Source organism: Lutjanus erythropterus, chromosome 3 (genome assembly GCF_056507025.1).
Source record: "Lutjanus erythropterus isolate fLutEry1 chromosome 3, fLutEry1.hap2, whole genome shotgun sequence".
NCBI classification, from domain to species: Eukaryota; Metazoa; Chordata; class Actinopteri; order Lutjaniformes; family Lutjanidae; genus Lutjanus; species Lutjanus erythropterus.
In genome coordinates, this window is record NC_139319.1 from 38,087,562 (window position 1) to 38,100,864 (window position 13,303).

At 43.0% G+C, this 13,303-nt stretch overlaps 1 protein-coding gene across 1 annotated transcript in view; it reads left to right on the plus strand.

The window, feature by feature from the left end:
• Window positions 1–13,303, plus strand: part of LOC146330522 (complement C3-like) — a 65,428-nt gene that overhangs the window by 26,316 nt on the left and 25,809 nt on the right. Inside the window, exons 18-24 of the mRNA XM_084711518.1 lie at window positions 4,739–4,774; window positions 4,936–5,053; window positions 5,152–5,240; window positions 7,877–8,016; window positions 9,020–9,232; window positions 9,569–9,632; window positions 9,714–9,803. Of these exons, the coding sequence (XP_084567644.1) occupies window positions 4,739–4,774; window positions 4,936–5,053; window positions 5,152–5,240; window positions 7,877–8,016; window positions 9,020–9,232; window positions 9,569–9,632; window positions 9,714–9,803 (750 nt within the window). The remainder of the gene's footprint in view (window positions 1–4,738; window positions 4,775–4,935; window positions 5,054–5,151; window positions 5,241–7,876; window positions 8,017–9,019; window positions 9,233–9,568; window positions 9,633–9,713; window positions 9,804–13,303) is intronic.

The window sequence follows — 13,303 nt, forward strand, 5'->3', positions numbered from 1 at the left end:
CTGAGAGCTGAACATAAAGAGACTTTTTAAAACATCTTTCTCTCTGCTCTCCTGCATACATGAGCTCAGTACCACAACACACACTAGTTTGAGGGGGAGAAAAGGAGGCTCGCCACAGTTTAGCGGGAGGGTTCAGAAGGGGCCGATGCATTGTGATTTGGGTGGCAGTTGTGGGCGGGGGCCCCGACGACCCAATCCCAGGACATGGAATCTCACAGTGGGGACATGGAATGTCACCTCGCTGGGGGGGAAGGAGCTTGAGCTCCTGGGAGCTTGGGAGGTTGGGGGAGGTTGAGGTTGAGCGGTACCAGCTAGAGATAGTCGGGCTCACCTCCACACACAGTCGGGGCTCTGGAACCCAACTCCTTGAGAGAGGCTGGACTCTTCTCTACTCTGGAGTAGCCCACGTGAGCGGTGACGGGCTGGTGTGGGCTTGCTTATAGCCCCCCAGCTCAGCCGCCATGTGTTGGAGTTTTCCCCGGTGAACGAGAGGGTCACCGCCCTGCGCCTTCGGGTCGAGGATAGGTGCCTCACTGTCGTTTCGGGCCTATGGGCCAAACGGCAGTGCAGAGTACCCGGCCTTCTTGGAGACCTTGGGAGGGGTGCTGGAAAGTGCTCCGACTGGGGACTCCATCGTTCTGCTGGGGGACTTCAACGCTCACGTGGGTGGCGACAGTGTTACCTGGAGGGGCATGATTTGGAGGAACGGCCCCCCCGATCTGAACCCGAGTGGTGTTCTGTTATTGGACTTCTGTGCTAGTCACAGTTTGTCCATAACGAACACCATGTTCAAGCATAAGGGTGTCCATCAGTGCACGTGACACGGGGACGCCCTAGGTCGGAGGTCAATGATCGACTTTGTGGTTGTGTCAACTGACCTCCGGCCGTGTGTCTTGGACACTCGAGTGAAGAGAGGGGCTGAGCTGTCAACTGATCACCACCTGGTGGTGAGTTGGATCCGCTGGCAGGGGAGGAAGCTGGACAGAGTTGGCAGGCCCAAACGTACTGTGAGGGTCTGTTGGGAACGTCTGGTGGAACCCTCTGTCAGAGGGATCTTCAACTCTCACCTCCGGGAGAGCTTTGACCAGATCCCGAGGGAGGCTGGAGACATCGAGTCCGAATGGACCATGTTCTCTGCCTCCGTTGTTGACGCGGCCATTCAGAGCTGTGGCCGTAAGGTCTCCGGTGCCTGTCGCGGTGGCAATCCCCGAACCTGGTGGTGGACACCGGAGGTAAGGGATGCCGTCAGGCTGAAGAAGGAGTCTTATCGAGCTTGGTTGGCTCGTGGGACTCCTGAGGCAGCCGACAGGTACCGGCAGGCCAAGCGCGCTGCGGCCCGGGTGGTTGTGGAAGCAAAACCTCGGGCATGGGAAAAGTTCGGGGAGGCCATGGAGGAGGACTACCGGTCGGCCTTGAGGAGCTTCTGGCAAACCGTCTGGCGCCTCAGGACGGGGAAGCAGTACCCTGCCAACACTGTTTACAGTGGTGGTGGGGAGCTGTTGACTTCGACTGGTTGTTGGACGGTGGAAGGAATACTTCGAGGACCTCCTCAATCCCACTGACACGCCTTCCGTAGAGGAAGCAGAGGCTGGGGACCCAGAGGTTGACTCATTCATCACCCAAGCTGAAGTCACTGAGGTAGTTCGGAAGCTCCTCAGTGGCAAGGCACCGGGGGTGGATGAGATCCGCCCTGAGTACCTCAAGTCTTTGGATGTTGTAGGGCTGTCTTGGTTGACACGCCTCTGCAACATCGCGTGGCAGTTGGGGACAGTGCCTCTGGACTGGCAGACCAGGGTGGTGGTCCCTCTATTTAAGAAGGGGGACTGGAGGGTGTGCTCCAACTACAGGGGGATCACACTCCTCAGCCTATAAAGTCTATTCCAGGGTATTGGAGAGGAGAATTCGGCCGATAGTCGAACCTCGGATCCAGGAGGAACAATGTGGTTTTCGTCCTGGTCGTGGAACACTGGACCAGCTCTATACCCTCCGCAGGGTGCTTGAGGGTTCATGGGAGTTTGCCCAACCAGTCCACGTGTGTTTTGTGGACTTGGAGAAGGCATTCGACCGTGTCCCTCGTGGCATTCTGTGGGAGGTGCTTTGGGAGTATGGACTTCGGGGCCCTCTGCTAAGGGCTGTACGGTCTCTGTATGACCGGAGCAGGAGCTTGGTTCGCTTTGCCGGCAGTAAGTCAGACCTGTTCCCGGTGCATGTTGGACTCAGGCAGGGCTGCCCTTTGTCACCGGTTCTGTTCATTATTTTTATGTACAGAATTTCTAGGCGCAGCCAGGGGACAGAGGGAGTCTGGTTCGGGGACCACAGGATTTCATCTCTGCATTTTGCAGATGATGTTGTCCTGTTGGCTCCTTCGAACCAGGACCTTCAGCTTGTACTGGGGCGGTTTGCAGCCGAGTGCGAAGCGGCTGGGATGAGAATCAGCACCTCCAAGTCCGAGGCCATGGTTCTCGACCAGAAAAAGGTGCCTTGTTCCCGGTCGGAGAAGAGTCCCTGCCTCAAGTGGAGGAGTTTAAGTATCTTGGGGTCTTGTTTACGAGTGAGGAGAGGATGGAACGCGAGATTGACAGATGGATTGGTGCGGCGGCAGCAGTAATGCGGTCGTTGCGCCGGTCTGTTGTGGGAAAGAAGGAGCTGAGCCGAAAGGTGAAGCTCTCGATTTTCCGGTCAATCTACGTTCCTACCCTCACCTATGGTCATGAACTTTGGGTCATGACCGAAAGAACAAGATCTCAGATACAAGCGGCTGAAATGAGTTTCCTCCGCAGGGTGGCGGGGCGCTCCCTTAGAGATAGGGTGAGGAGCTCTGTCACCCGGGAGGAGCTCGGAGTAGAGCCGCTGCTCCTCCACGTCGAGAGGAGTCAGCTGAGGTGGCTTGGGCATCTATATCGGATGCCTCCTGGGCGCCTCCCCGGGGAGGTGTTCCGGGCATGCCCCACTGGGAGGAGGCCCCGGGGAAGACCCAGGACACGCTGGAGTGACTATGTCGCTCAGCTGGCCTGGGAATGCCTTGGGGTCCCTCCGGAACACCTGGAGGAAGTGTCCAGGGAGAGGGAAGTCTGGGTGTCCCTGCTCAGACTGCTGCCCTCGCGACCCGGCCCCAGATAAGCGGAAGATAATGGATGGATGGATGGATGGATGGTCAAACAAACCTTGAAATGTTTGAAATAAAGTTGAATTAAATCAGAAGAGGAAGGTTTTTTTTCCCCTAACTTTTGGATTTCAAGAATAAAGTCAAAATGTTGAGAATAAACTTGTAATTTCAAGATTTAAATTGAACTTTTGAGAATATATCAAATTATAAATGTTGGCATACATGACATGCCTCTACAAAATGCCTTGTGTAGATGAATTGGTGAAGTTATACTTCAAAATGTTTAGTGCATGAACACAGTATAGCAATCAGTATTAGGCTTTTGAAGAGATTGTGCTGAAAACTGTGTTCAGAACAAGAAACCACAAACTTGGAAGTGATAGCCACATTCACAGAAACTGAAATAGCTGCTAATGGATAAATGTAAGAATATCAGTGGTTATACCTGTATGTAATTTAGAAAGGATATGTTTTCTCATGAGACACAATAAGAAAATTGATTAAGTTTTTTGGTCCTGAAGGTGCAGACCTCAGGTGGGCGTGGCATATGAATATGTTCTCAAATGTTTGACTTTAATCTTGAAATTTCAACTTTATTCTCGTCATTTGTACTTTTTATTCTCGAAAATGCAAAGTGAAACACAAATCATCCTCCTCTCATTGTTTTCTTATGCTTATTACTCCTCTGTAAGGTGGAGCCATAGAGAGTTTGAAATCCTATTTAAAATACAATCTGTGGTTGAAGCTAGTTGTTCTCCCCACTCCCTCTTGCCCAGACTTAGGGGAAGCTATGCAGGCTGCAGGAGTAACACAGGAGCGCAGGAACTATCATAAATTTAGAATATCAAGCGATGACCAGTCCTACACTATAAGTTGATCAGCTGTTCATAACTGTCAGTTGTCTGTCAATGTGAAGTTAAGCCTGTTATCCTAAAAAACAAAAGCCCACTGCTCTGAAATACATACTCTGGTGTTTGAGGTAAGTGGCTGCCTGTCTCACTGCCTGCCAGACTCCATCCTGTGGTATAAACATCTACTGCCTCTACAAGATTATGAATTATTTCTTATGAATCATAAACAGACAATAACTCATTCAGTTATTAATTCATTCATTAATTTGAACTCTAATTAATGTGAAACAGACAAACAAAACAGAATAGAAATTTCTAAGGTGGACAACGTGGTTGTAGCATTCAGTTGTCAGAGAAGTGAATATATTAACTTACTAACATGTTTCCTTAATCTCTATTGACATATTGAGGTAATTTTTCCTTAAAATACTTGCTTTTAAAATAGTTGTTAATTTGTCCATGCAGTGAACATCTCTATACACAACACTGCACCATGAAAGAGTGGTCTCGTGGAACACAACAAGCTGACAAGAGGGTTTAAAACGTATTTGCCTTAAATTTTTCTAATAATACATATGTAAGGTATTCTGTTCTAAAACTTCAACAGTATTGCTGTTGTAAATATCTTCTCCCTATTTAAATACAGGGACATTGTTGCATCTACTGTGTCAATTGACCTTATTTTATCAGTGTCTCATAACAGATACTATGCAGACTGATTTCAGGCTTGTTCTGTTTAAGAGTTTGTTTTTTTTTTTTTGTTTTTTTTTTTCATTTCCAGATTTGAGGTGTCCAGCCCCCAGCAGGAGGAAACGAAGTAAGTAAAGGGTGGTTAATTATGATAGCTTTCTTTCCATCAGCTTTTTCATGTAACTTCTTTACCTCCTATCATTTTATTAATATCTGAATCAATCAAAGGGATAGGAGAAAGCCCTGGATGAATCTATGAAAATTGTAACCTTTTCATTGACACTTCAGGTGAAGACGATGACCGTTACATGGACAGCGATGAGATCGTTTCTCGCACCCGCTTCCCTGAAAGTTGGCTGTGGTCAGATATCATACTGCCATCTTGTCCTTCACAACTATTGAACTGGTGAGGCAACAGAAATATACACATTAAAAAAAACATGCCATCAATAAAATTACAAAATTTGTTTGTCACTGAAACTGATAATAACTTTTTTAATTCAGTGACACCACATCATCTGTGAGAAATTTTCCTTTGCCACACTCAATCACAACCTGGCAGTTCATTGGCATTAGTCTGTCAAGAACTCACGGTAAGGATTCTGTTTCTCTGCATGACTTGACTTTTTCTCTTTTTTTATGTACTTGTGGTTAATAGGGGTCTTCTTTGACCAGTGGTGTTGTTTTTCTTAATCTTTCAAAAATGTGGAACACAAGAGCACACATGTGAAAAATGGTTTAGACTTCTTAATCTCAGGCATGAAAATCACTCACCTTTCGGTAGGTCACCTTATTTTGAATCCAAAATAGGTGACCTACGTGAATCGTGTAGATCCGATGAAAAAAATTTTTTTTGGGGGGGGGGGGTATGGATGGGACATGGAGTGGATTAGGATTAGGACTTTGGTTTTATACATGAGAGCAGCGCTGAGCCATAGTGAGCTGCGAACGTGTGCGCGTGCCTGAAGGGAGCCTTGAATTCAACAAGACATTTCCCTACTAGCACTACAACATTGAAATATTAGCGCGAATGCAGGGGAGAATACTGCTACCTGATTGGTTTGTGCTGACCTGAGGGCAGACGACAGTTACGACTCATTTGCTGATTTGGGCGGATGCTGAAGGGACCGGCTTTAGAGGCTAAAGGTAACGTTGACTGACGCAGGGCAAAGCTGAAACGTGGAAAAACAGCGAAAGCGGGCCATGGAGACACTGGTCCAGGCAAAGAAGAAGAAATGACAGACTATTGAGTACTATCTTAATTGATTATCTTGTTTCGCCACTGAACCCTGTATGAAAGCTGTGCTGTTGCACATTTCATTGGAGAAGTTGCTAGTCTCGTTTCTTATACAGCATAGGTGTTGGTCCTATTTCTTATAACGCAAAATGTGAATATTAGGGGTGTAACGATTCACTCATGTGTCCCATGCATCGGACTTTAATGTGTAAGATAGGAGTGCATCGGTTCGGACGTTCCTGCATCGGTAAAAAGCTGAACATGAATCGGAAACAAATCGATGCAGCACTAGCGTATCGATACATCTCATTGGGATGCACATACATTTAATTTTGGGATCTGTGAGCTGCCATTGTTAACTTTCCTCCGTCTCCTCTCTCCTCCTGTCTCTGCCTGCACCGCTCTCGCTGGACGCCCACTGCCGCGCTCACAAAACAAGCGCTCCCTGCTCCCTCTCCTTTGTCTCCTCTTCATTTACTTAAAACAGATGGCGCTGAAAACAGCGACAGAAGTGACATTTTACTGCGTTGCACCACCAAACTTTCATAACATGCATGTAGAATAATTTTGTTTTTTATAAGAAAGATGACAAACGCTGCTGCAGATCATTTATGTAAAATGTGTCTGACAGCAGAGAACAGAGACACGAGTCTGACCCACAGAGACGTCATGTCACTGTGAGAGCAGGTAACACAGAGCATCACTGTTCCTCCACACTAATCAAAATTCTCATTTATCTCATCTCATTTACACATGAGACTCCTAATAAGATATAAACATCACTGTAAGGTCTCCTTCTCTCTGCTACTGTTACTATATTTAGTAAAACTATCAGGATTTTTTGGCAACTAACAGCACTCTACAGATGTAGCATTAGTTGAATCAAAATGTAAATGCATCGTATCGTATTGTGACAGAACTGAATCATATCGAACTGAATCGTTAGCCACTTAAAGATTTATAAAAATATATCGTATCATTGAACATGTATTGAGATACATATCAAATCGTCTCAGTCAGTGAGATACACACGCCTAATGAATATGTATAGATACTTTATTATACATTCACACTGTCCTGTAAGTCTGCTTGATTTTTCTCTCAAAGTGCACCACATTGATGCTTTTAAATATAAAATGTCCAAAATTTTCTTCCAGGGGAGCTTGCCCCTGGACCCCCCAAGAGGGGTTGTATCCTTCTCACCTTTTGCACCCCTGACCCGTTTTCATGCCTGTAATCTGCTCTAACATATCTTGTGAATATTAGCATGTTCAGCTAACTAACACTAGCTTACTAGCTGCAGTAATGTTTCCTCCACATAAACTTGTTTGATACTACTGCATCTGCATTTGTTATGTGAGGACTTTAAGGAGGAGGATGTGGGCTTGTGCAGAATCAAAGTGGGCCGATGATGATGCATCTCTAGCTCACTCTCTCAGTTTAGCTTAGCTCTTATACCAGCGCTCCCATTGAAGCGATCACAGTCCAGCTGGGTGTCTGCACTAATCAAATCCCTGCTCTTCCTTCTCCCATGTTAATGAGTATTAGTCTGCCTTCTATCATATACAGATATGTGTCATATTTCACCATCCCACCAATGTTTGCTAAGAGCTAGCTTTACCCTTAGTCATTTGTATTAACGTTATATCATGTATGCAGCCATTAGTTAATTTTCACAAGTTCCTGTTTTTTAAAATGAGTCAAAAACATTAAAAAGTAAACTGGAGAAGGACTTCTCAGCTGACACAAGGAATTCAAGCATTAGCATGAACTTCCATCAGCCACCTACACTTATGAAATCTGCAAGTGAGCATCTTGGTTTTAGCCGACAAAATCCATGGTCAGCTAGAAGCCTGCTTTTGTTTACTTTTCAGTGGAATGGAAGAATGGAAAGGAAAAGGCGACTTTCCACCATTTTGCCCCTTAATATCTTTTTCTCCTCTTTCTTTTCCTTGTGTTTTAGTTACTGCTTATTGTTCCTCTTGTCTATAGGTGTCTGTGTGGCTGATCCATTAGAGGTTATTGTGAGGAAGGAATTCTTCATCGATCTCAAACTACCATACTCTGCTGTCCGTGGAGAACAGCTGGAAATTAAGGCTATACTCCATAACTACAGCCCAGATCCTATGAGAGTGAGTCAGGCCTATACAGCTCTTGTGTTTAAAGGTCAGATGGCAAGGTGATGGGATGCTGTGTCTAACAGGGTTCAGAATCTCCACAGGTGTTAAACTGGGTTGTGTCCTGGTGACTGCAAAGGCCATAGCGTATGAGTCGCATCATTTTCATGCAAAGCGAACCATTCAGTGACCCATGAACCATGGAAACATCTCCTTAATTCTCCCCACATTTATTCAAACATTTCCTGGAACATTTTTCTTTTCCCATCTACACTAGAGGTGACAAAAGTACCCATATTCTGTACTCAAGTAGAAGTACAGGTACTTGTAAAAAAGACTTTGGTAAAAGTAGTGCAAACTTAACTTCTTAACTCAAGTAAAAGTGAAAAGGTACAAGCTCTGAAATATACTCAAAGTATAAAAGTAGTCCTGTTGTCTTGTACCATCTTTTTTGTCTTGTTGTGTTTTTTGTCTAATGTCTTGTTCCTCTGGTTTGTCTTTTCATCTTTTTATGTCTTTTATGTTATTTTTATTTTGTCTACTTAAATCTTTTTTGTCTCTTTACATCTGTTATTTTTTGTCTTGTAAGTTTTTTTTTTTTTTAATCTTGCTACTTTCCTTTGTCTTGTTATGTCTTTTAAGTTATTTTTTTGTCTTGTTACATCTATTTTGTTTAGTTTAGCTGCTTTTCGTTGTGTTACGTCTTTTGTGTGTGTTATTGTCCCATCCACCTTTGCTTAAATCAGTTTTGATGTTGGGCGGCTTTGCACAATGATGCAGAATAATATAAAGATGAAAAAATAAAAATAATCTAAATAGAAATTATTCTGATCAAATGCATTGAAACTAAAGTAACAAGCCTATTTTGAAAATGTAAGGATTAGAAACTACAGATATTTGTGTTAAAGTGCAGGAAGTACAGATACCTGAGAAATCTAAAGTAGAGTAAGTACATATTACATACGTATAGTAACAAAGTATTTGTGCTTAGTTACATCTGATCTATACTCATTTCAAGGTGCGTGTGGATCTGTTTGAGACGGAGCATGTGTGCAGTGCAGCATCTAACCATGGAAGGTATCGTCAGGAGGTCAATGTTGGACCCCAAACTACTCGATCTGTACCTTTTATCATTAGTCCCATGAGGGAGGGACAATTTCCCATTGAGGTCAAAGTCTCTGTGAAAGACTCATCTCTCAGTGATGGAGTCAGGAAGATGCTGCAGGTGGTGGTAAGAGAAATGCATTCTGTGCTCTCTGAACTGTTATTGCATTAAGATTAAAGCTAAAGCTAAATAATAAAATAGTGCACAATTTAAATCTCAGACCTGTAATTGACTGATTAATATGTGTTGGCACAAGTCAGCTGCAAGAACATCGTACTGAAGTTTAGCTCAGAAGTTTTATCTGGTCACTGACTCAAGGATGAAAGTTGTCATAGTTCTGAACTTGAAATAAGAAATATTGAAAAACACTTTAACATGCAAGTCACATTTTTTTTCTGTCACACAGCTTTGCTTAAATATAAGTGTTAATCCTGATGTGTTTATGAACTCCTGTGTTTCCAGCCTGTAGGCATACTGATAAAGTCACCAGTGGTTATAACACTAGACCCTGCTAAGAAAGGTGCTGGTAAGTTTACTGTTGAACAAAACAAAAAGTACTGACTGTTTTTTGCTGATCTCCTAACTTGCCAATTGTCTCTTCCTTTAGCTGGTATACAAGAGGAAACTATCAACAGTAAAATACCTTTGAGAGATTTGGCTCCAAACACACCTTCAACCACACTAATCTCTGTGACAGGTGAGATAAACTGGAAACTCTAATCATGGAGCTAAATAGAGTGGGTTGCAGTTAAAAATGGAGGAAATTCACAGAAATACGACATGATTCATTATCAAGTTTGGCTCACTAGCATCATAAACATGACTCATCACCCCAGACCATAAAATCAAACCATTGTTGCTTTAAGACGTTTTTTTTTTTTTTTTTTTTTTCAATTGATATGTTTGTTGTTTGTTTGTTTGCCAGTGAAAGTGTCAAAATGTAGCTGTATTTCCTTCAGTGTGATCTCTGCAGTTGTCATGGTTGCACACAGTGTGCGGTGGCGGCAAGTTGAAAAGGTTCAGCAGTGTTAAACTCAGACCTTACTGGCAAATGCACAATCACAATATCAATATGAGAGTATTACACCACATTTGTTGGCAGTGGTGTCTGATCATGTATCAGGAAACTGAACTGAACCTTCATCGATTAGAGGCATTGGGCCCTATCTTACACCCGGAGCAAAGCCATTGCGCTGCCAGCGCAAGTGGGTTTGCTATCTTACACCAGCGCAAGTGCTATTATATATATATATATAGTTATTTTGGCCATAACTCAAGAATTCATGTGGCAATTATGTCAAGGTTTCACACAAATGTTTAAAAGCATAATAAGTGTTGGAGAGTAGCTACTTACATGTAATTAAATAATAAGAGTAATTGTAATCTGTTACAGTTACTGTGAAAAAATGTAATTAAATTACAGTTACTGATGAAAATGTTGGTGGGTTACTTCGTTTCAGTGGAGATCTACACTCTAACGGGTGACCTCTTCTAGTATGATGTGCACTAAAGGGTGAGAAATGTGACCCTGTTGTGTTAGATATTGTATATATACTATGTTTTAAGGGGGTGATGAAGCCACAGTACTTACAATAGGAAACCAGCTATGAGACCGTTGGTGTCTGAGTTGGTTGTGGGAGTGAGAGCAAGTTTAAGACAAGACTTTTAGCTAGGCCTCCAATTAGGGGTGTGCGATATGACGATATTAGATCGTGAAGGATTAGAACATGTAGACGATCTGCCAAAGTGAGGAGATCGTATGGATCGTTCAGGGGTCCCTAACAGGTGGACCCACACGCCGTCCTATACGGACCCGGACCTATAACCAATAAATTATTAAGAGATTTTAAATTTTGACGGGATGCTTCTATTTTAACTGGCGCAACTTTTCTAGTCTTTCCGGCGCTGGTTTATCTGATCAGGAAACACACAGACCAACTGTAGAGAAGCTGCGTGTGGAGGAGACTGTTGTTAATGACGGAGTTTATTACAACAGTCAAAACTAACGTGATGGTTAATGACATCGACATCAACCAGATGCTCTTATAAAATTAAACAATTGTCTATAAGTAAGACAGGAGAGTCTGTGTTTCTCTGTGAGAAACTTTCAGACCTTCTCACAGCAGAGTGAACAGGTGAGGGAGGAGAGGAGGGCAGACTGATCACTAATCAATCGCGGATGCCGTCGTCCTCTCGGACTGATTAAAAAACATAAAAATGTCAAAGTTGGTGACAAACCAAACCTGGGTGTCCACACAAATAAAGTATTTGTGTGAAACACTGCAGAGTGTAACATCGTGCTGTTTACAGACAGTCTGCTGTCTGTAGTCTGACAGAGACAGAGGGTCGTGTCTAGAAGGGAACCCTAGACCTGCGAAAGATCGCGCGAGTTTGATTATTTTAGTAGAAATAACGAACACAAATCTCGCGAGAGTTACGCAAATAAAGAGTTACCTTCTAGACACGAGCGAAAAAGGTGCGCAGCTCCAAAAATAGAAAATCATGTCGTAGTGCCAAAGTTTTTAATGTGGCGGGCTGCCATAAATAAAACACTATTCACTGATCCACAGAGAGTCACTGAAACACTGATCACTGACCTGCTGTGATGGAAAAAATACTCAGATTCTTTACTTAGGTATTTTTATATTGTGGTATTAGTGTTTTTACTTCATTACAATTTAAAAACCTTGCATGTTATTGTTTCCTTTTTTGAAAAATCAACATTTTTATTGCTGTTGTTGTACTTTAATGGTATTCTTGTTGGTATTTTTTTAATACTAAATACAGACCTGCAAACTCATAAGAGGAGAAAAAGGTGTCATGTTGGTAAACCAGTCCTCTGTCCTCTGGTGGTCTGGGAGCGTCTGTCCTGCTCCAGAAGAAAAATGTTGTGATTTTAACATGTGAACAAAATATTCTGGTGACTGTTTCAGTTAAAAGAGTTAGTAACATCTTCTGTTTGTGGCTTTTGCAGACATTACTACCTTTACTTTTACCTTTGTGCTTGAAAAAAAAGTAGAAAGTAAAGTAAAAACAGTAAATGTAAATCTAAATACATAGCATAATACATAATATAAATACATGTAAGATCGTGATAAAATCGAAATCGTGATTTTCTAATAAAAAAATCGTGATATGATATTTTTGCCATATCGCCCACCCCTACCTCCAATAGAAGATTGTGAATGAATGAAGCGTTACCAGTAATTTACACCAGGCGCAGCTGCAACGCGTCACAGCTGTGCCACAGCACTCAGGCCAGTTCACGGCCATTCTAGTCAATGCTCGTGTTTACACCAGATGCACTGAGGTGCGTTTTAGCTGCGTCCCAGAAGCGTCTTGGCTCGGCGATCTGTTCTGCAGAGAATACGCAGCAAGTCCCTTTTTGACGGATGGCGCGTCAGTTAGCACAGAGCAGGTCGAACAGGAATGGAAGTCAGGCGCAGAAAAGGCAGGGAGAATCCGGTTCATTTTCAAAATAAAAGAACCCGTGCAGACTCATGATCATAAAAACAGACAGAAAATAAACAATTTATCTTTTTTATCCATGGTAGAAGCACAAAGTGCAAGGAATGAGGACTTCAGTTGTGCAAGTGAACATAATCAGACGGACAAAACGCTCCGCTGCTGAAACACTTCCAAAACGCTGCTGGTGGAAATTGCAGTCGCTCGTATGACGGAACAAAACCATGCACACACAACGTCACAAAGCCGCATCTGGTGTAAATTATAGGTAAAGGTAGCCTAACTGATTGAACTTAAGCTGGAATTAATTTATTGATGAACCTCATTGATCAGATTCGTTACACACTGTACTCTAATTGCAAACTAAATGTATTTTGAGTAATATTTCAGTCTGTAGTAGATGAATGAATTGTAATACAAAGTTAAAAAGGCAAAAATTAACATGTGTTTTGTGGGTTCTCCTCTGCTGATGATAGCCATGAAAACTGCCTTGTATTTGCAATAGGTGATGTGAGCATTTGGAAACATAAACACAGTTTAATTATGAAATGAGCACCAAAATTCATGAACACAACCTTTACACAACAGGTGCAAATGCAAAAAACTGCATTCGTGCTACCACTGACTTTGCAGTGGCATGATATTGCCATGTTGTGTTTGGACATATAATGTAATAGTGTCTGTAAAATCTTCTTTTGCATAGTTACTTGTTGTTGTTTCCTTTATCTGTGT